At 33.4% G+C, this 27,533-nt stretch overlaps 1 protein-coding gene across 1 annotated transcript in view; it reads right to left on the bottom strand.

The window, feature by feature from the left end:
- LOC129938522 (uncharacterized) overlaps positions 1–27,533 on the bottom strand; it is a 263,598-nt gene that overhangs the window by 12,637 nt on the left and 223,428 nt on the right. Inside the window, exons 12-13 of the mRNA XM_056046146.1 lie at positions 22,707–22,832; positions 20,912–22,423 (exon numbers count right to left, since the gene is read on the bottom strand). Of these exons, the coding sequence (XP_055902121.1) occupies positions 20,912–22,423; positions 22,707–22,832 (1,638 nt within the window). The remainder of the gene's footprint in view (positions 1–20,911; positions 22,424–22,706; positions 22,833–27,533) is intronic.

Raw genomic sequence — 27,533 nt, 5'->3', positions numbered from 1 at the left:
TTTTTTACAGCTGATGAGCTGTCAGACAAAGCAAATGTTCAGATAATTGAACTAGAGCTTCCGTTTGGAGTCACATTACGTTACATTACGTTCTTTTCCTTACGATTGTCAAACGAAACGTGAGGTCGAAGCTCCATTGTGATAGCATGCATTGAATTCCTATGGCTGAACTCGTAAACGTCAGGCGAAGCCGAAGCTGAAGCGTGTTTGTGTTTCAGCCATAAATGAATTAACTCTCGAAGCGAACTCTCTACTTTTAGGGATGTCAGTGCAGATGTGATTGCAGATGTGTCCACGTTGTTAAAGGCACCTTCGATGTCAAGGAAAGCAACCATAGTAAACTCTTTATGATGGAGGGAATATTCGATGGTGCGTACTAAAGTGTGTAACGCTGTTTCCACCGATTTACCTTTATATTAGGCATGTTGAGACGAAGACTGAAGTCTTGTATCGATACGTGCCCTTAAATGGATATCAATCAATCTATACAAGATCTTAAGAAGGAATGATGATAGATTTATAGGTCGTAGATCTTTAGGATTGACTTGGGAGCATTTACCTGCTTTAGGTATAAAAACAACTTTTACTTTCTCCATGCCGAGGGAACATGGACCAGTTAAAGACAGCTGGTAAAAATTGCCTCAAGGATTGGTGCAATTATATCAGTAGTCTTTTGTAATTCGGCTGGCTTTTTCTTATATAAACTCAAAAATTTATAGCCACATGATAAATGTCCCAGATCTTAAATTAAGTCTTATAGATTTAAAAACTCGATGACAGTTTATAAATTGTACATAAACTTAGTTTTAAAACAATAAAAAAAAGTTAACTAAAAAAATATAAAAATCTTAAATAAATAAAATATTAGAATTTTAAACTTTGAATAGAATTATAGTCAAACCAAAGCAAATATTTTATCAGCTTCATTTTAAATATTATCAATCAAAAAATTTTATGTTATTAGTTTTGGTTTAATTCTAAAACCATTTGAGATATTTATTATTGACTCTTTGTTACACCACTCTCCTTCATTTATGTAAAACATATTTTTCAAAAGAATTTTATTGGATTACAAAAACCAATATGTAACTATTATGAACTTTTCAGTTGAATTAATTCATCTATTTTACTTACCACTTTAAGCACATGTATTTTAATGTAAGTGAAATTTGAATGTGTCTGTTTTATACATTGTTTTTAAATATATATCCGAAAAATAATGGTTTTAAGTATCTACCTACCTACCATAAAGTGAACATTAAAAACATAAAATAGAAAAAGTATGTGACAGAAAATATGATTTTCATTTTAAATACATTTGCATTTTCTCAGAATCGGAATGAAATTAATGAACTGTTAAATTTTAAACTTCATTTATTGATTCTTTTATTGAAAAATGTCATTCATATATGATGTTAAAAATAAAATTAAATGTTATGTTCTCTAAAATTTAAAAGCTTCTCGTAAAAAAACTTACATATAGTCCTTTTAAAATGTATTTGTTTTTAGAGTAATCCGTCAAAAATGGATAAATCCTTTCGAAAATGGTTTCAGGTAAATGCTTTAATTTGTTAAGGAATTTTTTCGAGATAATTTGTATCTTTTGATCTTTTCTCTCAAATCAAAACTAAAGTCGTACTATTTTTACGAATCTTAAAACTTACCCTTAACTCAAAGTAAATAGATAAAAGAAAAAGTTTAACTTTTGGTGCACTTACAAATTTCTTATAGAACAAATCAACTCTCTTTAGTTCTGGGAGTCTAAGAAAGAATAAAAAGCATAGTTAAAGAAAGTAGGTAAGTCAACAAACCAACGCCAATGTGATTGCTTGAAACTATAACCCCTTATACAAGGACATCCAAACGAAAATGACAATAAAGAAGACAATGTAATGGATGAAAAGATATAGGATAACTAGATCTAGGACCCAGCGTTATAAGTTATAAGAAATAAGTTCACTTTGCCAGTTGAACATTAGGGATTTGTGAAATACTATATAGACCCCACCACCACACCATGGCCACCCTTACCACTTTTATAGAGTAGAAATAGATAGAGTAAACACATTAAGAGTAATAATTGTTCCCAAAGGGATACATTAACGATGAAATAGCTCGTCGACAATGATGGTTGCTTTGCGCTGAGGAGAAATGGGACTCTAGACAAACAGGAAGTATAAGTAGTCCACCATGTTATCCCAGGAAGTGGCTAAAGGAGCACTTTTAATATTTATACCCACTCCTTGCACGTATTACGACAAAGTGTTGTGGTTTTGTCGTTCATTATCGACACCCGCCATTTTGTACTAAGAAAATGAAACAAAATATTTAAGAATATTTCACAACAAAAAGGATTTTGATATCAGTCGTAGGTATGAGTGTATAGGTAAGGATGTTAGAAAAAGGGGTATGTTTGTATGTATGTATCCTCATCATTCTTTAGACTTTGGTAAGAAAAATGTCACAAGGGACAATGCTTCTTATAATGATTGATGTATTCATTTTTTGCATTTAATTTCTCGTCCTAGAGAAGATATTGATGAGAAGGAATTGAATGTGTTTCACTTGAAATTAAGACATTTCATAAAAGAGATGGGGGTTTTGGATGGTCGATCTATTATCATAATGCGTGGAATTTTTAAATGTTTTGAAATAACTTTCATGTAGAAACAAAAGAGTTAGGAGCTTGTGGTTTTAATATTGGTTCCATACAGTTGGAATGAATTTATTATTGATGAATTACAAATATTAACGTAGGTGGGCCTGCGGCATGGCAGATCGGGAAGTTAATGATTTCTTGGTTTAGGCCAGCAATGCAACTTTCTTGCCATATCGAAGTTCTTGCTTGACCTCCTCGTGTTGCTTCCCAAGCAATGATTTGTGTATCCTTATACATAAGTTAGCTTAAATTGCAAGACCCAAGTTTCCTGACCCTTCAGGATAGCTTACGGAGATTAGCACTTTTCGTTAATAAACTCCACCTCGCTCCTGGAAGCGCTCAAGCTGCTGGTGCTGGGTTACTCCTACAAAAACGCCCTGCGGATATGTTATTTTTGTTATGAGAGACTTCAGTGCTAAGGTTGGTAGTAACAACGACGCGACGGTATAAGGCATGTAATGGCTTTTCACGGAGTCGGCAGTTAAAATGACAATGGTGAGAGTTTTATTGAATTCTGCAACACAAATGGGCTTGTGGTTGGTGGCACTGTGTTTGAACACAAACTGTGTCATAAAATTAGCTAGTTAAGGGCTTGAATAACGCTGCACAAGGTGATGAAAGAAATAAGCTGGAATCCTTGTACCATTGGTGCAAGAAGCAAAATATGCTGCAAACAGGTACAACAGCACGATCGCTTACAGAATAACTAAAAGCAACACCTGGTGAAAAAACTCAGTAGGTGGAAAGAACATTTTCCTCGGTTTTAAACTGAGTGTTTGCAAACAACATGCAGCCGATGACTTTTGCGCCCAAAAAAAAATAATCCCCGAATCCGCATCGCACCTACTAGTCAAGATGAGATCGTTTCCCCAATTAAAGAACTTAAGAACAAAAAATCAGTAGTACTTGATGGAATTCCCGTAGAGCTTTTAAAATGAAGGGCCAACGTCATCAAGCGAACTGCTTCATCCGCTCATAAAGGAAGCCTTGACAACCGAAAGCTTCGCCGATAAGTGAAACAAGGGAAATATAGTCAAGCTCCCAAAAAAAGGAGATCTTACAAAGTCTGAAAACTGTGAAGAGGGATTTGATTTCTACCTGCCGTTGCCAAAATAGTAACAAAAATCATACTGGAGCGCATCAGAGAACACTTAGAGGTCACACTCGATGCCAAAGTAGCAGGTTTCTGGGCGGATCATTATTGAGCAGTGAGTTGAATATCGAACACAACTACATTTGCTGTTCACTGACTTTAAGACAGCCTTTGATAGCGTCAACAGGGAGTACATCTAATTAGCTCTGCGGACAATAGGCATTCCAGAAAAACTCCGGCAAAACAAAAATTATCAGCATCATAACTCGACCATCCTCTCAAATAAATGTTTCCTCACAACGGGTGGAAAAAGTGGAGATATTTCAATACCTTGGAAGTATAGTATCCATCGAAGACGTCATCTGCATGCATCGGCAAAGCAAAACCTGCGTTCGGTATGCTGGCAAAAAATTTGGGGAAATAACTCTTTCAGCTAAAGAACAAAGCTACGACTGTTTCGCCCAAAATGGGGAATCTGTGCTTCTTGATGGGTGTAGCATCTTTAAGGTAACTTCAACCATTACAACAAAGTTGCAAACCTTAATGAATAGATGTCTTCGAAACTATAAATTGGGTGGCGCAACAGTCCGTTGTGAACCAGGGCCTAGTGACTTCCTGTGTGCGAGTACTGTTGCCAGGAATGGAAGGGACCTACAATTTTAGGCCGAATTCGAACGGCTAATTTGAGAAAGCACTTTTTCATGACAAGAATTACTCTTGAAGGATTTGTCAATTTCTTGCAGAGGCAGTACCCGCGAAATTTTTTTTTTTTTTAAACTAAGGTAGCACAGGCAGGGATTGAACCCAAAACCCCTTGCATGACAGTCCAACGCACTAACCATCATGCCACGGGTACTACTAAATAATATATCTTCATAAATTATCTTCACATAATGTTGATAAGAAGCCAAAATGAAAAAGGAAAAAATACACCATAAGCCTCGAAAAGATAAGTTTTAAAGTCCAAATAATTGTATCATGAAAATAACTCAATTAACAACTCAGCTTCTATAAGGTCTAATTCTTGAAAATTGGGAAGCAATACGCCATATTTTCAAAAGAAGCTTCTATAAGAAGCTTCTATTGACGGGTCATATACAAGACTTGTATATTATATTTTAGTATGCAAGAGATAAAAGTTATGTAGAAACAACAATTTTGATGGAATTTCGAAGTGGTTTTATAAGTGTAAGTAATTAAAAAACTCAATTAAAAAAATTATTGCACGTTTTTATTTTCCAATTTATCACGACAGAAACCGAGAAAGAAAAATCTCATCGATTTAAAGTAACTTTTGTAAAGCTTCTCCCTTGGCAATCGATGATCGTGAATTTTTAATTCGGGTTTTGAGATAAAAAAGAAATTACTATGTCACTCATTTATATTAAGAATGCATTACTGAATTTCAGTAGTTATACACAAAGAAAGCTGTTTTAATATTAACTTATACAACTAACGTTGTTTTGCAACAAAATTCCTTTTTTATAAAAAAGTTTTGTATGCAAAAAGGGCGAAAATTAGAATAAATTTCTGTACAAATCATATTAATCAAACTAATCATTGAGACAAAACATAAATCAATTATAACATCGATTTCCGTACAAGTACAAAACTTTTGTATTCCTAGCACATTCTTGACTTCTTAAAAAGGCAAAATAAACATTTCTCGTAGAAAACCCTTACTTACTTATGTACTTAAGGTGGCGCTTCAGTCCGTGAAGAACTTGGGCCTCAACCAACATGAGTCACCAGCCAGCTCGGTCATTGTGTAGCTGTCTCCAGTAGAAAAGCGTTAGTGTATCCAAAAAGTTTAAAACCAACTTACGGAAACTATTACAATGGGTGTTGAGCTATTATCCTATTGCATGAAACAAATATGATCTTTGTGACGTGAGAATCTTGATGTCAGGGTCAAACCAACAACAAGCAACAAGAAAATTCATCTTTGCTGTGCTTTCAATTTGGTTACACAGCAAATGTTTGAAATCGAAACAAGAAGCGGAAAATATATGAAAATTATAAAGATGGAGTTTAAGTTTAAGCTTAGGTTCTATTTCATTTTTTTAATTTACAAGTAATTTTTTAGTGTACAGTGAAAAGTTTTGTACCGATTTTAACGCACTGCGTCTTCTAAATGTTTCTGTATGGAAGAACGGTGGAAATCTAACTATCTTGTAATTACAAGAAATCAGGTATAACTCTTCAGTAACTGTTAAAAACTAAGGCCTAGTGACTTACAACTCTCAACTAGTTTTAAGCCGAATCCGAACGGCTTATTTGAGAAAGCACTCTTCATTACAAGAATTATTCTCGGAGGATTTGTGAATTAATCGCAACCCGCAATACCCATGAAAAAAATACTTAAGAAGTCATATGCAGGGACTGACCCCATGACTTCTGGCATGATAGTGAAACGCAACAACTATCATGTCAGCGGTACCACAATCGCTTTATATGTGATTTTAAATTTAACAGAAAAAAAACAGCCATTAACTATTCTAGAAGAACTGGCTTCTGTTTCAACAGGATGTTGGTAAACTTTTGGGAGATTTGTATGTCTACCATTTAAAAAGTTAAAAAAGATTTCAAGAATTTGTGTAAATAAGTTATTGTCTTTCAAGAAAGTACACTAAAGGCCATTTTCCAAGATTTTCACAGTTGAAATTTAAGACAGTGTTCTGAAATAAATTCTTTTGAAACGTTTACAGTCCCAAAATTGATTTGCATTTTTGAAAGGTAGTGTCAAATTGAGTTTCTTCAAAAGAGTTAAATTTGAACGTGGTATAATATAAGCTTATTATTACTATTTGGAAATGCAAAACAGTTGCAGCAAAACATGCTTAGCTCGAAATGTATAATATTTTGATACTTTCAACACTGCATTTATCAAATTAACGTAATTAATGTTAAGGGCTAAGTATTAACTAATAAGCAGTTTTTGACCATTTTTCAAATCACAATTAGTTATTCCAAAATTTAAATCCTTTCATAATAAATAAAATAAACTTAATTTAGGAATAGAACTGTAATTTTAAATGAATTACTATCAGTTGTCGTTTTAAAATTTTAATTTGATAAAAATGTTCAAAAATAGTAAGATGCTGAAAACCTTAAAAATGTATAAACCCAACAATAGATTTTAAAAATTCATTTAAATGACTTCAACAAATTAGTAAGTCGTAGGAAATTCCACCCACCTTAAAAATGTTAGTCCTTCTTTACTAACATTGAACTTTTAGTTGTCAAATAGGTTTTTTATTTGTTTTAAAACACACTTGATGTCAAATTTGAATTCTTTTTTATAGCTTTGGGGCGTTTTTGTTTTACACTGATACAAAAACATGTAACCCCGCTTTTACTAGTTCAATACAGTAGTAGTAAAAAAAATAATAACAATAGAAAGTAAAACATAAACATGCAGCACGAATAGTGCAAAGTGCGTGTTTTGTGGTGCGTTAAATGCCGTTAGATAATTAAATCAAACCTTTGTTTTACTATAGCGTGCAAAAACAAAGATACAACGCGATGCTTGTTTACAGTAAAATTACATGAACACTTTCTGCATTACTCAAAGCTAAATGACGATGCGTGCGGATGTGGATAGTGAAAATTTAATCGACAATAAAATAATTACATTCATGCATTTACTTAGTACTTTTAACAGTTAAACATATTATCTATATGGTGAAATCAAATATGCGTTTCTTTTTCGTATAGAGTTGTTTTTTCAATGCTTAAAAACAACTATAAAAAAACTGATAAAAATTGTACTATGTCAGAAGCAAACAAACCCCAAAATATGACAACGAAAAAGCACATAAAAAGCCTTGTTATTTATGTACTTGGTATCTTATAGAAGAACTGGGAAAATTTATCAGGACCAAGACAAAATTAAAGTCTACGCAATCACTTTGAGTCCTTACAAAAAAGTTTATACTATGGAATCCCCAACGAAACATTTTGAACTGGGTTCTCCACCAAGTTCTTTGTCGTTTTATTAACTTTCCATTGGATGTTATTGTAATCTGTACGATTTGTCAAAATTGAAAATGTTGAAATTTCTTGACGGTTTGAAGTCAGTAGTGTCCGAAACAATTTATTTAAATAAGTTGTCCACACTGAATTATATTGCATCGATCACATAGATACCATTTATTATGATCCTCACCATAATCGAACAGTTCGATTAATATCGATCCGATCATCTTAGGTTCGTTGATCTTGAGAAGGCTTTCAAAAGAGTCAATAGGTAGTTTATTTGGCCTACTTAAAGAAAGAAGCATACCCCTTTTGAACTTATGTTCATGTCCAATATAGAACCAGAAAAGGGTGGATACTGTAGCCAATTGTGTTTGAACTGGTGATCAGCGATGTGATGTCGAGAGCTTTGAAAGAAATAATATGGACTCTGAAAAATGTTCTCAATGATTTAGTATACGGAGGTGATATATACTTTATCACTCATATGGCCTCCATTAAAGGACAACAATGGTGCGAGAGTAGCAGAAATCGTGCAGGTGAAAGTCAATAAAGGACTAACTAACATTATTCAGCTTCTAAACATTTTAGTCATATTCTCTGATAATCATTTCTCAAAAACTAATGGAGGAAGTTCAGAATTAATAGAATTTGTATCTTAGTGAGGGCTTAACCAACATTTATTTTGCTTTATGTTAACTCCTTACTGTGACTGAAGGTGAGACAAAAGCAGTTTATTATTACTAATGCATTCTTTATTTCTCGAAAAAAAATTACATTTTGTTGATGTACATATGTAAGAATTATAAAGCTTGACAAAAATGTTTCCTTCTACCTGATTAACTTATTCCGAGTTTAAAAAAAAAAGAAAAAAAAGGTTAAAGTTATAAAAACATATAAAATAAAAAGAGGCTGGGATGCGACCCACACTGATAACTTCCCATCCTGTTTGTCGATTTGTCTTGCTTAAAAGTTTGTCTATATGTAACAGTATCAATTTTTACCAAATTTGTGTACTATTTTTTGTAGATTTTATTTTTTATGAAAAAACGGACTGTTGGATTTTTATACAAAAATTACTGAATATCGAAAACAATGTTTTCTGTGAAATAAAATCAGTTTGAAGCCAATATTTTTAATTTTTGAAACGCCATTTGAGTAGAAAATCAATTTTTACCAACTTTTGTTATTTTTTTTTTTTGGGTTTTTAATTTTTGTACAAAAACTGTTAATTCGATTTTTTTCAAAATTTTACTGAATGTTAACAACAATAGTTTTTGAAAGATATAAGTAGCTTAAAGCCAATATCTACAATTTTTGAAAAGATATTTGAGTCGAAAATCAATTTTATACATTTTTTTCTAAGTTTTTATTTTTTGTAAAAAACTATCAATTCGTTTTTGCTCAAAATGTGTCCTAATGTTAACAACAATATTTCTTATAAGATAAAATAAGTTTGAAGCCTCAATTTCAAGTTTTTGAAAAAATATTTGAATCGATATTCAATTTTTATCAACTTTTAGTAATATTTTTTTTAGATTTTTATTTTTTATAAAAAAACTGTCAATTCGATTTTTTTCAAAATTTTATCAGATGTTAAAAACACTATTCTTCGTTGTACAAAATTGTTTTGGAGATGAAATCATATTTAAGTAGTAAAATTTTTTTTTTTGATTTATAAAAAAAAACGTAAAATGGATTTTTTTTTTCAAAAAATATACTTCTTTAATATTACGTTACATTTTACTATATAAAATTAAATTCAAGTCTCTAGCGTTTTTGGTTCGTAAGATATTTATGGTAAACCAAAATGTTTACCTTTTTCAAACTGCTATGGTAAAAAAACCACCAACCCAATTTTCTTGAGAGCCCTTTCTGCATCTTTCTGCCTTTTTACCTTTATAACAAAATTTATTTAAAGCCGATATCTCTTCTGGTTCTTGAGCTATGGACGACGAAAAAAACGTCGCTAAGGTAGGAACGTACGGAAGTACAGATATCTTTCTAAAAATCTTTTATTTCGACTCTAGGGACCTTGAAGCGTCGAGAAATGTAAAAATTTTCAATTTGACATATCGGACCAATTACAATAACTTCCTATGGAAAGTTAAACATATTATAACAAGTATTAAATTATTATATCAGATTAAATTAATATTAAATAAATACAAAAATTAAAGAATGAAAAACATGTTTTAACAAAAAAAGAAATTTACATTTTGTTTAATCACCATTTAAATTAAAAAAATTCAATCGATAAAACTGTTACACTAACTAAAGGTATTATTCACATAGAAACAAAGAATGTTCCAACCTGAGCAACCATTTAAAAGATCCTTGGTATCTTCCAGTGTACCGAAACTCTTTAAGAAGTACAGCCTACGGATTTCTTGTAAAAAAAAAAGTCTGCGTTAATTGACGGTATTCCCGTTGAATTTATATTTGATTATATTTTTGCATTCACTACAATAGTCAAAATGTTTTAAGTGACCAACAAAAACTGTATGTTTTTTTTGTCGATTTAAAAGTGGCATTTGATACGGTACAATTATTTTAATAACATTAGTTTTTTAATTTATAAAATTTCTACCCTGTGAATATCAACAACATTTCTCAGTTTATATATAAGCTTCTTAAAACCGATACCTCTGCTGCCGGTGCAACGGAAGTAGAATGTCTAATTTCTTTAAAATAAGTGCTGGTGTTCCACAAGGTTGTGGATAAAGTCCATTAATGTTTGCAATATATATTCATAACGTATCCATAAGTTTCCCTGCTTCTATTAGCGGATGACATTGTACCATTGGCTGATTTATGGGATACAAGTATAAATGTTGCCAAGTCAAAAATCATGGTTTTTGGACCGTGAATCAATAGAAATAGTAAATCAGTTCAAATCCTTAAGTTTGTTTATAACTCGTAATCTTGATTTTCGCACACATGTAAAAATGCACTGCAGCCAAAACTACAATAAATATTGTGTAAAGTAATTTCTTCTGTAACAAGTATGTGAACGCAACTGCTAAATTTAGAGTGTTTGATGCAACCATTCAAACATGCCTGTGCTATGCAAATCAATAAGTGTTTGGCTATCAAAACTAAGAGCAGTTTAAAGTAATTCAACGCTTGTTTTTCAAGCGCATCTTTAAACTGGATAACTCAACACCTACATATGCAATCCATCAAAATTAGTTTATTTGAAGTTATAGGTGCTGATATTTAAATCAAATGAATTTAGATTTGAATTGGCCAACAGAAGCATACGGGTCAGTGGTGAGCTTGCAAAAAGTAGAGGCAAGGGTTTCTCAGGTTGCGATTGTTGGTGTTAAAAGAAATCGAACTATAGTGAGGGGCGGTGAACTTAGCTAGAAGAAGCCGATGTATGAATAGTATGTCAGCAATTTCTCTACATTATTGTAATGAGTTAAGGTTCAACAGAGGGAGACGATCACGATAAGGGGGTAAGATTAAAGGATTTTCCCAAGAAAGGTATTGAGGTGCAAAATGAAGAAAACTTCTTTGGATGTTTTCTGTTTTTGATTGTATCTTAATATGTAGACCAAACCTGTGACGCATATTCAAGTAGAGGACAGACAAATGCCATGTAAAGTGATCGGGTCGCGTAAGGGTTAAAAAACCTTATGTAGAGTTGGAATTATGAATTATTTTCAGTTCACGGTCAAGATCTTTTATGTTTTCGACTATATGCATGGGGATGACTATGAAGAAAGTAATGACGGGGAACTGTTTTAATGCGTCCACGCAAAAAGGTCCTTGTCTGGTATTCCCTAATGTTGAGGTCCAAGAAATTTGTAGTTCACTATGTTGAGACATTGTCAAGATATGTTTGGAGAAGAGATAAGTTTTAATAAGTTGCAATGGTTGTGAAAAATTTTGTATCATAAACGTAAAAGGATTTTAAAAAGAGGAATGCGACCCACACTGATAACTTCCCATCCAATTTGTCAATTTATCTTACTTAAAAGTTTGTAAGTTTTCGTGTTGTGTTAAAAAAATTGTCAATTGAATTATTCTTAAAAATTTCAAAATAACAAACAATGCTTTGCATATGTTGAAATAGTTTGATTTCAAAATCTAGTTTTGTTAACGAGATTTTCAGTGGAAAGCTAATTTAAGAAGCATTTCTTAAAAGTTTTTATTCCTTATATACACAAATATAAATTGGGTGAATGAAATTATCCAATCGAGAACCGAACATCATTTTTTACAAAATTCTCGTACTTTTTTTTGTAGATTTCATTTTTTTATGAAAAAACGGACTGTTGAATAAAAAAAACTGAGAGTCGAAAACAATATTTTCTGTGAGATTAAATTAGTTTGAATGTTTTTTATTTTTTGAAAAGATATTTCAGCCGAAAGCAAATTTCTAACAACTTTTGTTAATATTTTCAGGTTTTGTAAGAAAACTATCAATTGTTCCGAATGTTGAAAACAATATTTCTTATAATATAAAATTAGTTGGTAACCATAATATCGAAAATCAATTTTACCAACTTTTATTATTTTTTTGTAAAAAAAAAATTGTAAATTAAATTTGTCCCAAAATCTTACTGAATGTTGACAACAATATTTTTTTAAAAGATAAAAGTAGTTTAAAGCCCATATCCCAAATTTTTGACATGATATTTGAGTCGAAAATCAATTTTTACCAACTTTTATTTATTTACATTTTTAGGTTTTTATTTTTTGTAAAAAAAACTATCAATCCCATTTTTCTCAATTTTTTTCGGAATTTTGAAAACAATATTTCTTATTAGCTTTTATTTGTTGAAAGCCATAATATTAACATTTTTGAAAAGAGATGTAAGCCAAAAACAATTTTTACCAACTTTTGTTAATTTTTGTATAGGTTTTTATTTTTTTTTTGTAATAAAAATCTTCTGTTTGATTTTTTTTCAAAATTTTACCAAATGTTGAAAACGTTATTTTTAGTTACACAGAATTGTCTTGGAGATAAATAATTTTTTGTTCGTAAAATTTTCAAAATTTTCTTGAGAGCCCTTTCTGCATTATTGTCTGTATAGCAAAATTTTTCGAAGTCGACATCTCTTGAGCTATGGACGACGAAAAAAACCTATCTCTAATAAACTTTTATTTCGACTCTAGGGACCTTGAATCGAGAAATGTCAAAATTTTCAAATCCACAAATTGAACCGACTACAATAGAGCCCGTGGCATGATGGTAAGTGCGTTGGGCTGTCATGCTAGGTGGGTTGGATCCCTGCCAGTGCCATCTAAAGTTTATTTTCACGGGTACTGCTGCTTGCGAGGAATTGAAAAATTTTCCAAGAGTAATTCTTGCCATGAAAAGTGCTTTTCCGTTCGGAATCGGCTTAAAAAACTGTAGATCCACTTAGTTCCTGACAACAATACTCGGAGGGGTTGAGAATCGTTAGTCACTTGGCCCTAGTGATCGACGAACTGTTGCGCAACATAATTTATTTATTTTGTCACAATAAATTCTTATGGGAATAAAAACAATGTTTAATGACCATGTCAATGTCATTAATTGTAAGAAAGTATATTCTTTAATTTATGCCAACTCTTAGAACGGAAATAATATCACCCATCACTGTATGGAGAAGCATTTAATCAACATTATTGTACAGATGCAGCAATTAGAAAATAACAACTTTTATCATTCGAAAATTCAAAATCTTTTGCCCAATCATATTTCCAACGTATAGGCAATGTAGTTAAACCCCATTCACTTTAAAAGGCAGAAGAGTCGGTAGACTGAGACGCATGTTCAGAAAAACAGTCGAGAAGCAAATGTTGAGATTGAGAGAGGGCTCAAAAACATGGAAGGAGTAGTTGGGGATCTACATATGTTCACGGACTTTGAAGGTTTGAGGACTTAAATAAGTATTTAATTTCATTTTTAAAAACTGAATTAATAAAAGAAATTGGTTCTTTGAATGACAATAGGCTTATATCAAAATACCAAATTATAATTCTGATTTGACTTTGAAAGGTCCTTTTCTTCCAAACATAATGACAAATTAGTAGTTGAAAATATGTTATTAAGTATAACAATCCAATTTGGAATGAAGTGGTGTTAAAAGCCTAATTTCTAATGTTGGTACCTATTATCTTCCTGATTACCTAAATGGAATAAAGTGACCCTAACTCAAAATGACGAATTATTGTTTTCCTCATCAAAAAACCAAATAAGACTCGTCTAAGGTCATCAGAACAACAAAACTACACCCAACTTATCCCTCTTAACTAAATATTGCCATCCTCAATATTTGTATTCTAGAAAAACAAAGTTAAAAAACAACCCAAGATTTTTATACGATCGAGCATGAGCATAATATACCTCATGTATGATACATAATAAATTAGTTGTAATGGATTTGTGGATATCCGAAAAGTTTTTCTGTATATTTTCTTCTCAAACATTTTCTCAAAAACTTTTGTCTCATCCTTCGTCCTTATTCTTATTGATATAGAAGAAGGAAAAAATATACTTAATAGACGAAGATTAATGAGGCTACACTAGTAGTACATTAGGTAAGGTATGGTAAGGTATAGCTACAACTAGAGGCATACCTTAACTACCTATAGGTGTTTTACTAGGTGTTATTGGAAAGTATAGAACAACGTAGGTAGTTATAATGGACCATGGAATCCATCTATAAATCCAATAGCAACTCTTGGTTTGGCTTATAAGAAGTCGTGATAAAATGAAGGCGTGATATAAAACTTTAATAAGTTAGGATTTGTGTTGTCGAAGATGTGGAAAGCAAAAAACTTTGTCGGTTCTTTTTTTTCTTCTTCTTCTGATGTATGTATAATTAGTGTGGTAAATGTTCTTACCACAAGATGGTGAGTGAAATGTCTTAATCGAATGGCGTTGAAGATAATATATTATGGACAAGAAATTCTGAAGAATAAATTGCAATGTGTGTGAAAATGAAAGACGAAAGTTGTTGTTGCTTTTGGGTGAGTTTTTATGAATTTAAGTTATTGTAGTTGAAAAGTTTGTTTGTTTTGTTTGTTTGTTTAATGGAATTTGTTTTTGGTTCCACCAGGCAAATCACTTTTATGGAGGTTTTTCATCTTCTTTTAGGAAAAGAATTTTCGAAGTCGAATAAAATATCATAAATGGTTTGATGGTATGGGAAAAATAAGTAGTAAATAAATTGAGCGGTGCAATAGGTCGTGAAGAACTCAAGGTCCAGTAAATTCAAATAAAATGCCGACTTCAGTGTTAATGCGTAGTTTGTGGGAATAGAGTCTATCATATACATTTTTAGCGGAACCAAAATGAGCTTTCATGAAAAAGGACTTTATTTTATTAATGCCTTTGACGGAAAAAGGATGTTTGTAAGATTCGAAAGATTTATTTACCTAACCTTCAAATTATAACTTAAAGTATTACTCATAAAAGAAAAGATCAATGCATGGGCAACCAAAGGGTTTTCAAATAAGAGATTTTATTTTGAATTGCACGTTATTTCGTATCGAAAACAACGCCTTAATCCTTAAAAACCGAAACTTAATCAAGATTTATATTATTAACTTTATATTCAAAGTGAATAGGGTTGCGTGATCTAGTATAACACATTTGCTTATACTTTGAGATATTGAGATGCAGTAAGTTATCTTCATACCACTGAAAAATACAATTGTGGTCATCTTGCAAAAGATTGAAATCAAGTGAACAATTAATACGTTTGTAGATTTTTAAATCTACAAAATCTGCAAATAGTAAATTTTCATACAATTTTACACAATCGGGAAGGTGGTTTATAAAAAGAAAAAAACAAAAGTGGTCCGAGATGGCTTCCTTGTGGAACACCTGAAAAGTTATAAATTCGTGTGTACTTTCTGTTAAATATTGATCCCATTTAACCATTTCTGTAATTAAGAATGAAAACCAATTTTTTTTATGGGCGCCATAATCGTCCTACCGATAAGTAAGGGGATTTTTTTAGACATGTGGATTTTCAAGAAATAATAAAAAAACATATCATTAAATTTTAAGGTACAAAATTTAAATTTGAAGATAAAAGTTTGGTTTAATGTTTTGAAAATGATTTCGGGAAAGTTTTCAAGTGGTTTGAAGCCATTGAGGCCGTATATGTCAACAATACCCAAATATTCTCTTTCAAGGCGTCAATTGTCTCGGACTCATCTGCCTATTCCAGCGAGTTCAATTGTTGGACAATAAAACAATGTTTGACGGTTTACTCTCATTCAAGATTTAACTACAGCGCAATGAAAAAAATAATAAGAAGGTTTGATATTGGCTCGAGTTAAGTTAATTCCACATTGAAATCACTTCAATCTAATTATAGTTCTAGTCCAGACGGTATTCCTTCCGCAATATTATTTAATTTAAACTTGAAAATTGGCTAAATCATCGCATTGACTACCAAAATAGTCAATATGACAACCTTTATTAAAAAAAAAATCGACTACTGGATAGTCAATAGAACAATTTTTGATTGTCAATTTTGGGAAGTCAATATGACAACAAAAGTAGTCAATATAACAACTCCGGTAGTCAATATGACTATACCGCAGTTGTCATATTGAATACCGCAGTTGACGTATTAACTATTATTAAACGTATTAGTGATAGTAGACACGCTATCCACTGTAAAACGGTGGATCAGCATAAATTAGTTAAAAGTTTACTGAAACAGTCTACCGCTGAATCTTTCAACTTCACCCCGAAATTCTTACACGGAACCACAGGCGCTCTTGGATGAGCTCCGCCAAAAAACGGGCGACGATCTCGACTTTATCGGGATTAAGCCCTTTACTACAGAGGGCAGAAGCGCACTTTGCCAATCTTCCTGGTCCAGCTTTTGGCCAGCAGCAATCTGGATAAGTTGAGGATTATCTTCAAACTCAATTACCAACTTGTGACTTTTGATACATTAAAGAGGCGCGGGGACATGCTGCAATGCATCCGCCGCCAAAACCAAAGGTTCAGCCACTTTACAGCAAACTGCGAAATGCAACCACTCTGCGATAAATGTGGTGAGAACCACATTGCAGACGAACGTAAGCTCGGAATGGAAATGACATCATCGTCGGGAAAAACGGGATTTATACCCTGTTAGACACGAAGATAGAGCTCCAGTACATCTTCGGTTCATTAAAGAAAAAGAAGTCAGCAGTTGTCAATGGTATATCCAACATTGCACTACGACATTTACCTTCATACCACTCTGTTTAACAACGTTCTGAATAATGCATATTATCCGGTCCTTTGGAAAACAGCTGTGGTACATCCTCTCCCGAAAGGGGACAACTCCAATCCGCCGAATCTCCGGTCGATAAGTCTGCTGCCAAGTATCAGTAAGGTATTCGAAAAGGTTATAAATAGAACTCTTTCCTAGTGGGCTGAGAAAAACAAAATAATTGTGGGTCTGGCTGACTTGAAGAAGGCCTTCAACAGACTTGGCAAAAGTAAACCACTGTTGTATATGCTTTATGACATGCTTAATGGTAGACGGTTTATTGTCAAAATTGGCAATGTAAAATCTACCAAAATCTTTGATATTAAAAAATGGCCTTTAACAGGGAGCAGTTAACTTACAGATCTTATTTACATTTACACCAGTTATCTGATGGCAAGTCTGACTCATTGAATAGCGTACGTCGACGACCTAATTGCGTATCGAACGGCCCCAAAAATTTAGGTTATAAACACACTTTTGCAGGGTGACTTCGACAAGATTCAGCAATATTCCGATGACTGGACGTTGAAAATCAACTTTCTGTTCAGTACTCCGCTGTACGGAATCTCAAAGGATACGAGAAAGAACTAGAAAAATCTAGTGATCGTTGGACCAAATCGACTTTTACTGGCGAATAAAAGTGTAGTAAAGTACCTTGGCATCTGGTTGGATCAGTTCTTGTATTTTGACAGACATATGAGTGCCTGTCTGGCCAAATCTAGGGAAACCTTTGCCCTGACAAAACGGTTGTTTTTTGGCAGCCGTATTGACAGCAGGGTGAAGGGGATTTGCTACATAGCTCTTATCCAGTCAATGATTGACTATGTGTGCCCGGTATTGTTCAACGTCGCCCCATCTCAAATGGAAAAGAATTGGGTGTTTGAGAGACAATGTCTGTGACGTTGCCTTGGACTACACAGAACACTAGAGTGGAAGTACAAACCTTACTACTCCAACCACGTTTTATACAACAGAGCCAACATAAACAGAATGGATGGTTTCTTGTCGTCGAATAACAGCTTAATTTTTGGGGCTTACTACCCCAACAATGAGTACTACGAAAGTGCACGTTAAATGGCAACATTCCACCCGAAACTTTTCTATATTTAGACAATCAAGGGCTGATACAGGATAGGTAGGCGGTTCCGCTTATTTAGTACGTCAGCCGTAAAACTGTAGATAGGCGACTCCCTTACAGTCGAAACGTCCTCGCACTGGACGGAGCCGAGTGAGGCAGGGTAACCAGTTTTGGTGGCTTCAAATTGAGAATGTCATTTAAAGTTATCTAGGGCGTTTAGTCTTGCCCAACTAACATAGGTTTAGAGATTAGGTTATAGACTGCCAAAAAAAGCTTACTTTGGCAGTTCTAGTTTCTAAGTAGTTTTAAGTATTTTTAAGTAGTATTATTGGTTTTGGTTAGTTTTAAGTAGCTTAGTTAAGTATTATAATGGGTTTAGGTTTTTTTTTTTTAATTTAGTTTTAAGTTTTATATAAAATAAAAAAGAATGATAAAGATACCTTTTTTTTATTTTCTTGGTTTTTGATTAAGTGTTTGTTATTTAATATGAAAGAGCACCCGCAATGGACCAGTAAGATATTTTTTAAGTTTTTGAAATGCACGCTAGTTTTTTCAGATTTTTTTTCTAGCTTTAAGTAAGCTTTAAGATTTTGATAAAAGAAAAGTTGCCATATTGACTACCGTATTTTTCATATTGACTACCGCCGTTTCCATAATGCCTCAGCGTAGTTTCAATTTCCTTCAACTAAAGTTGTCATGTTCACTATAAAATTATGAAAAAAATTCGTATTGCAAAATTGACAACCGAAAATTTTTGTATTGTTTATTATGGCTATTGGCGGAAAATTGGTTACCAAATAGTAAATTAGGATGCTTTATTCGGTCTGTGTTTGTAAAAAGCATATTAAAGAATGTACAGTTTCTTACTTAGTTCCAATCTTTTAATCAGGTTCCAAAAATACGAAGTAGAACGATATAAGGGTATTTTTAAACTCTCCCCAGTTCTCAAATTGTTTGAAATTATTGTGAAAACTAAGCTGGATTTTCTTACAAGTGAATATTTAACTGAAGCACAGTACAGCTTTATCTCTGGTCGATCATCTGTTATCAATTAGACTTTTGACTTTATATGTGCTTTGTAACAAAAATTTCATGTTGACACTGCATACACTGTCCTTAGTAAAGTTTTTGATTCTATGAAATACCACTTCTGAAAAAAATGTTTCGTTTTTATTCTCAATTTTTTTCCTTGGTTATAGTCATATTTAACCAAAATGAATTCAGAAAATATACATCAGGTGTCCCCAAAGGTAACCACCTGGGTCCGCTCCTTTTCATAATGTACGTTAATGATATTGTCTCGATCTTTAAGCACTTTGAATGCTTATAAAATGCAGATTATCTGAAAATATTTTTAAACGTTTCGAGTTTGGATAATTTTCAACTTATGCAATGTGACATTGGTTTCAATTTGTCTCAATTGAATTGCCTCAAGTTGAACATAAAAAAGTGTGACGTGATCTCTTCTTCCAGGAAATCTTACATTTTGTAATTCAATTATGCAATTGAATAAGTGGTCTAAGAAATTGTTTATGATATCAAAGAATTAGGAACTGTTTAAATTTCTTTCAAAAGCAATTTTGATTATTAAGTTCCTAAGGCTAATTCGTTACTTGGTTTTATAAAACGAAATGGAAAAGATTTTAGAGATCCTTTCGTATTATTATGCTTGTTTACATCTCTTGTCATATCAATTTTCCAATACGCGGATACTATTTGAAGTCCTATTTATAAAGTTCATGCTGATCGGATTAAGAAAATTCAAAGACGAACGTCTAAAATCCATCGTCAACAACCTGATAGGTACTTATCGGTGTAGTTTTAGATCAGACTATAGTTGATCAAATATTCCCATTACGGCACATCCTCGATCCCAGAACATCAAATCGAAACCCACCATCTTTTCATCGGTGTAAAGGCCGCATATGACAGGTGATGCGCTGTCATACGATTTCCTTAACGTCGTACTTGAAAGAATAGTCTAGAGATCCCACGTCAACACTAGAGGCACTACCATTTAAAAGTCTGTCCAATTACTAGCATATTTTGATGATGTTCACATGATCGGAAGAACTCAGCGTGATGTCACTGGGGCTTTTGTGTATATTGAGGCAGAGTGGCAAAAGGGGTTTAACCGCTAAGGAGGGCAAAACAAAGTACATGCTGTTATCAAGATATCGACTACAAGATGGACGACGTCTCGGTAAAAAATTCACAATCGACAGACATAGCTTTGAGATAGTTGGACTTCGTATACATAGACTCCGCTATGAACGTAGAAAATAACACCAGTTCTGAGATCAAACGAAGAATAACTCTTGATAACCGTTGTTTCTTTTTTAGTTAGCCCTCTCTCGAGGGACCAAAGTGTCGCTATATAAGACTCACATCATCCCCGTCCTGCTATTCGGTGCAGAAGCCAGATGTGTAAAAGTCCAATGACTAAGAAGGCTGGGTCACGTAGAGCTCATGGAAACGAATGCTCCGGCCCGAAAAGTCTTCGAATCTATACCCACAGGCCCGCGCAGTAGAGGAAGACTGCGGATCAGGTGGTGTGCACAAGTGGAAAGTAATCTCACTCAACTTGGAGCACGAAACTGGACACATCTAGCTAAGGACCGAGCAAGATGGGTTAGGCCCTAGTTCACACAGGACTCCAGCGCCACCTTAAGTGAGAAATTTAAGTTCTGTTTCTGATCTACTTAAACTCTACAAATAATTGGCTGCCATTTTCTGTGATTTCAAATTTATGGACCATTTTTTAACTTCTTTTCGAGCAGAAAGTAAAACATATCTACCTTTAAACTTTACCTATTCTATAAAAAGAGATGCAATAAATTCTTGTGTATGGAGAAAAAGATATAAAAAATAATCATTCTCACCTGACAAATCGATCCGAAAAATCGGAACATCCGAATACGTGCTGGTAGTGTTTAACCTCAGTTTCTTCGTCTTCGAGTCGTAGGCCTCTAAGAAGAACTGTTGTTGTAAGCCACCATCATAGCCCGGTAAACACTCAAGTTCCATTGTTGAATAGATGATATTATCATAATTTTCCAAGTGCATCCCATTGCCATTGGACGTTGCATAACTGTTGTAGTAGGTCTCCATGCGTGAGTAGGCAAATCTGGGTTGATATTCCTCAGGCTCCTCGAGGTCCTCCTTATCGTCGTCATCTACCTCATTGTTAGCTGAAGCATCAGCATCAGCATCAGCATCTACATCAACAGCACTACTAATCCTCATTGTATTATTGTGGGTATGGTTATCCAATGAGCCATTTGGCTTAGCATTACTTAAACTGCCAGCTTGTGTGCCACCACTTGTGCCACCGCTACTTACTGATGCCACAAATGCCGGCGGTGTAATTTTATAGTTCTTCATGGGCTGATGTTGTTGTTGTTGTTTCTGTTGCATTATTTCGAGTGATTTTCGTATCCGAATCTTATCTAATTTATCAACGTCTCTTCTTGGTGCAGTGTCAGAGAACTGTGCAGCATGCTGCTGCTCCTGCTGCTGGTGGCGGTGCATCGTTTGAGATACTACATTACCCGAGGTTACACTTAAGGGTGATGGCATACGATGATGACTATCCCCACTTGGATGCTGCTGCGGCAAGGTAACTTGCCTCTTCGAGAGATGAATTGATGCTGCACTGCTGCTAGTTCTTGCTCCCCGTTTTAACTTCCTTGTGATGGCCCTGGTGTAATGAGAAATGTTACCCACGTCCTGATTCGATTTGGATATTTTTTGATATGACTTGGAATTTTTAAGATGATCCTTGCTACTGCCCCTGGTGCTCCTAGTGTCCCGTGGAACAATACTGCCACCACTATGAGAAGAAGATGCCATAGCACCAGCTCTAGCACCAGCAGCAGCTACTTCGTCATGTTTCGTATCACGTTTCGTTCTGCGATAGTATATTTCACTTCTATTATTTATGTTCTGGCCGAAGACTGCTGATGTGGAACGCTGTTTTTGCTGTTTCTGCTGCTTCTGTTGTTGATGATGCTCTTGGTCCTGATGTGAATTTGATGCATCAGCCTCGTCCTTGGCCAATGGCATCATATTCGATGGCGTGAACGATACTCGTTTTTTTATTTTCAATTTCTTAGTAATGGTATTCTTTTTTAGGTTAGGACTTTTGTAGTTGTTGTTGTTAGTGTTGTTAATATTGATGGTGTTGTCCTTTTTACTGAAATTGGTATTGGAGTTGGTTCGGTTGCGATTGGCCCGGCTGTCACGTAAGAATTCCATGTGGGGGTAATTCGATTCTCGACCATATGCGGGTGGCATTTGATTAGGATGTATTGTCGTTTGATTTGACGAATTCAGTGAGGCTGATGTGACAACATACGGTCGCAGTGTGCAGTTCCTTGGTGGTCCAGGTTTTGCTAAAAATATATTATTTATTAAAAAATTGAATAAATAATAACATTCGTATAAGATTTTTGAGATTCATCATTTTTAAAAGCAAGCTGTGAATTTATATTATTCGGAATGCACTGCACACATCTCGTCTCGCTCACGACAACATCTAAACAAGGATTTCATTAATCATAGAGCAATGAGGCATGATCAAAAATATATTATATGCGTTGTCATGCACAAGGACCTTCTATGTATTTTATTTATACAACATTGCTATAAGATGTCTGTATATGTAAGTATATTTACCTGCAGGTACAACTTGAAATAAACACGGCTCCACTTGTTTGCCAATTGAATTTCTACCCCAACAGGCAAGGGTTCCGTAGTCTCGTTCGCCTTTCGGTGTATAAATCAATTCGCTGACTGTTTCAACTGAAAAGAGAAAAAATATGAAAAAAGGTAAACACAATGAAAGGTTACATATACAAAAATGATATTCTGGGTCACAAAAGGATTAGAATTTTTTACGGAAGAAAAAATCCGTAAATATTATTTTCAGTCTGTTGTATGGTATTTACTGTTGGTTGAGATTTAACCGTGTGTAAATCGAAGGTTTCTAATTCAAAATATACTCGTATAAAAGCCTTATATTTCCTGCCTGCCTTATGTAAGAGAGGGTTGTGTATAGCAATTATCTTGCATAACTTGTTTTAAAAGCCTTGTACAAAGCAGAAATACCTTGGATAGAATATAGAACCTTTTATTTAAAAAAAAACAAAAACAACTTCTTAATTTTTAATATAAAAAACGATGTGACCTTAAGTAAAGTATTTTAATGGAATTAGTAACCATAATTTGTCTATGTTTGGTCGAGTTCAAATATTCGTACTGTCTTTGCAAGGTTATTTTAAGGAATTGATTTTATAAAACTTTGAATTGATTGATTGATTTTAAAGATCATTTTCCAAATAACATTTGCATGTATTATATTTCTTAAGGAATTGCTGAGCGCTTTTTTCCCTTTGATCTCTGAAACGGTATTTGGAAATGTTTGATACACAATCGTATGATTCAATTTTTGGTAGAGATTTAAACGTTATTGGAACTTTAGAAACAGATGAATGACCTAATAACACTTACAAATCAGAACATTAAAAAATAAAAAGTTTCTAAAGAAGGGCTTAGTTAGACACAATACGTCTTACGAAATTTATCGAATAGAAAATTTCGACATATCTCAATGTTTTTCGGTCCCTAAATTCTAAATAATAAGTTTTCAAAGAGATCTCTGTGAGTGCGCTAGGACCAAGTTTTGTTTTTCTCAAGAACCAGTGAAGTTCTCAGTTTCAAGTAAGTTGTGCTTAACAAATGAAAAACATCAAAAGAAATACTTTTGAAAAATGAGCGAATTCGACTAAAATTTCATCGTTCCCGTTGTTTTCCAAAATAATAATAGTATGAAGATATGCAAGCATTTTCTCAAGTCATATGCTTCACAATAGAGACGTTAAGATCATTGGAAATTTAAAACGAACATAAGTTTTTCAGAATACCAATAAAAATGTTTGTAGTACCTGTGGCATGATGGTTAGTGCTTTGGATTGTGATTGATTTTTAGGCCACGTAGTAGAGAACGGCTCATTGAAGCCATCGTAAGAAAAACTTAATGCAGTCCAAAATTTTCCAAAACCGGATAAAGTCAAGAAAATTCAGTCGCTTCTGGGGCTGACTGGCTTTTTAAGGCGATTTATTGCTGCATATGCAGTTTTTTCGAAACCTTTATTTTACCTATTACGTAAACTGAGCCTCACACAGATGCGAATAAGCTTGGATACGGAGTTGTCTTATTTCAAAGGCTCAATGATAATGAAATGCATCCTGTTTTTTATATAAGTTAAATATCGTCGAAATCTGAAAGCAATCTTACCAGCTATGAACAAGAAGTTTTGGCAATTGTTAAGTGTATGGTGGGCAATATTTCTTTAAGATTTTGACTGGGAAGTCCTTCACAAGCACGTAGATGCGCTTAGTCGATTTCCTGCAATAATGAGGGTAGAAGATGGTGTTTCACATTGCGTTAGAAAAGCGCAAGCAACAGACGAGTTTTGTTCGCTGATAGCAAATATCTTGAAACGCTTGAAACATCAAGAGCATGAAGATTTTGTTATGCGCAGCGGTGTTCTTTACAAAAGTGATTATTTTCTGGTTGTTCAAAAGAATCTTTAAAGAGAAGTACTGCGAGGCATACACGAGCAAGGTCACATGAACGCAAGGAAGGTCGAAGTTTTGGCGAGAAAAGATTTTTGTATACCAAACATGTCTTCGAAAATTAAACAAGCGATTGCAAATTGTATACCATGTATCCTTGGAGCGAGAAAGAGTGGAAAGAAGGAGTGCTTACTCAATCCAATCCAAATTTTTTTTACTCCTCTCCATACGTATCATCTTGATCATCTTGGTCCTATGAATTCGACAGCAAAGAGTTACAAGCACTTGTTGGTTATCGTCGATGCTTTTTCGAAGTTTACTTGGATATTTCCGGTAAAATCTACGGGTGCTGAAGAAGTTCTGAAGAAGATGTTGTTCCAGAGTGAAATTTTCGGTGATCAAGTGAGAGTCATCAGGGACAGAGGTTCTGCCTTTACTTCTAATCTATTCAATTAGTATTGCGAAGAATGAAAGATTAACCATTCGCTGGTGACTACAGGGGTTGCTCACAGAAATGGAAAGGAAGGAGATGCGAAGCCAAGCTAAAGAACAAATTGCGAAGGTCCAAGAACAAAATCGAAAGGGATATAACCGAAAGAGAAAAGCTGCTACGCAATACAAAATGGGCGATCTGGTTGCGATAAAGAAAACTCAATTTGCACCAGGAACTAAGCTGTATCCATTATACTTAGGCCCGTATGAAGTCGTTAAATTCAAGCGAAACGACCGATATGAAGTTCGTAAATGGGAGTTCACGAGGAACCAAATTCTACCTCGTCCTCCGCTGATTTTATGAAGCCCTGGCGAAATGAAGGTGACAGAGAAAGTGATGAAAATGATTCCGGAGACAGCGATGAAGATGTTAAGAAATTTTAGCGATGAAGAAACCTTACCAAAGATGACTGTTCGTCTGAGGCAGCCAACAAGAAAGATGGCCGAATGTAGGATGACTATACTTATCATAAACATTCTAAGTTAAAACCAAACATTGTACATGTACACTATAAGTATTCAAATATTATTTCCAATTCATTCCATTTCTTAAATTCATAATTTACGACTTACTAGACTATAAAGATAAAACTTAACACAATACGCGATTATTCAAAAAAGTAACGTTAAGAAATGTAAAAGTAAAATAAGAAAGTCAAGTGAAAGTCAAGTTAAACTCTACTATCTTTTTTATATTTTTTTCTATAATTCTAATATCTAATTCTTATATCTAAATTCAATTTAAATTGTGATTTTATTTTTAATATTAAAGTGAATTAAAACTCTTTAAAATTAAACAAACGCTTTAGTATTTTACTTTGTCCCTTTCCCTCCCCCTAGATTTCTTAAAAATAAAAAATAAATAAAACGAATTACAGTAAAATAGATCTTAGGGCCGATTGGCATTAGGATTAAGTATTAATGTTTAGCTTAGAGTGTCCGTATGGGACCAATAAGGTAGTTGTAAGTTGTGGTTAATTAGGCTAGTTTTATGAATTTTTGTCTAGCTTTAAGGTACTTAAGATAAGGTGGAATTAATAAAAATGAATTTGAAAAAAAGTGCGTTGGACTTCCATGCAAGAGGTCTTGGAATCGATCTCTGCTTATGCCATCTAAAGTGTTTCTCAAGGGTACTGCCTTTTGCAATGAATTGACAAATTCTCAGAGTAATTCTTGTCATGAAAAGTGCTTTCTTAAATTAGCTGTTCAGATTTGGCTTAAAAACTGTAGGTTCCTTCCATCCTTGACAACAGTTGAAAGTTTTAATTTACAAGTTATTGGTGCTTTTTGCTTGGCTTTAACTAATAGTAAAACACATAATTTTAAGCATTCAGTTAAGTTTTGTGAAAGATCGAATTGACAATTTTTTTTAAGGAACTAAAAACATATACAAAACTTTACTAAAACCTTTTAAAAATTGATTTTCTACTCAAATCTCTTTTAAAAATGTTAAGATATTAACTTCAAACTAATTTCGTCTTATTAAGAATAATGTTTTTATCGTTCAATAATATTTTGACAAAAACCGAATTTAAGTATTTTTACAAAACATAAAAACCTAAAAAAAAACACATCTTAAACTTGGTATACATTTATTTTCGGTCAAATATCTTTTCAAAAATAAAAAGAGCCTGGGATGTGACCCACACTGATAACTTCCCATCCCGTCTGTCGATTTCTCTTGCTTAAAAGTTTTTCTATATGTACTCGTATCAATTTTTACCAAATTTGCGTAAGTTATATTTTGAGTCTTAACGTTTGTTTAGTTTAAAGTTTTTTTTATTTGTTTATATTTTCTTTTTTTTTCTTTATTTATTTATTTATTATTTTTTATTAATTAATGATTTTACAATTATTATTTATTATTATTAATTGCTCACAAAAAGTCCGCTGTCCATAGCAAGGCTGCACCTCTTTGAGAGCTTGTTGTATTAAGACTAAACTTATAAAATAAATAATGCTATCTTGTGAACTATTCCACATAGTGCTTATCGAAATGCAAAGTGTCTCCCGTGGGAGAAGAATGCACTTGTTTACAAAATATTCATATTTCACTTTGAATAAAATGAAATATGAATATTGTTCGTTTTCATTTGTTGGAGGAACGGGAAAAGGGGGTGTATCCGTTTGTGGATCAAGAATGCTATGTAAGCAAAAAATGGTGGGAACCCGTTATGGTTTATGTTAAAGTGCCGTTAGGCAAAGGGGCGTGTGAGGGATAGTGGGTATACCGTTATAGGTGGAGGCTGAGACGTAACTCGTACTATTTTTGATTTTATTTTTTATGAAAAAACGGACTGCTAAATTTTTATATACAGATTATTGAATATCGAAAACAATATTTTCTGTGAAATAAAATAAGTTTGAAGCCAATATTTTTAATTTTTGAAAAGCTATTTGAGTCGAAAATCATTTTTTACCAACTTTTGTTAA

The sequence above is a fragment of the Eupeodes corollae genome, chromosome 1, assembly GCF_945859685.1.
Source record: "Eupeodes corollae chromosome 1, idEupCoro1.1, whole genome shotgun sequence".
In the NCBI taxonomy this organism is placed as follows: Eukaryota; Metazoa; Arthropoda; class Insecta; order Diptera; family Syrphidae; genus Eupeodes; species Eupeodes corollae.
The sequence above is the reverse complement of the archived record's forward strand: the minus strand, read 5'-3'. Positions and strand labels throughout refer to the sequence as shown.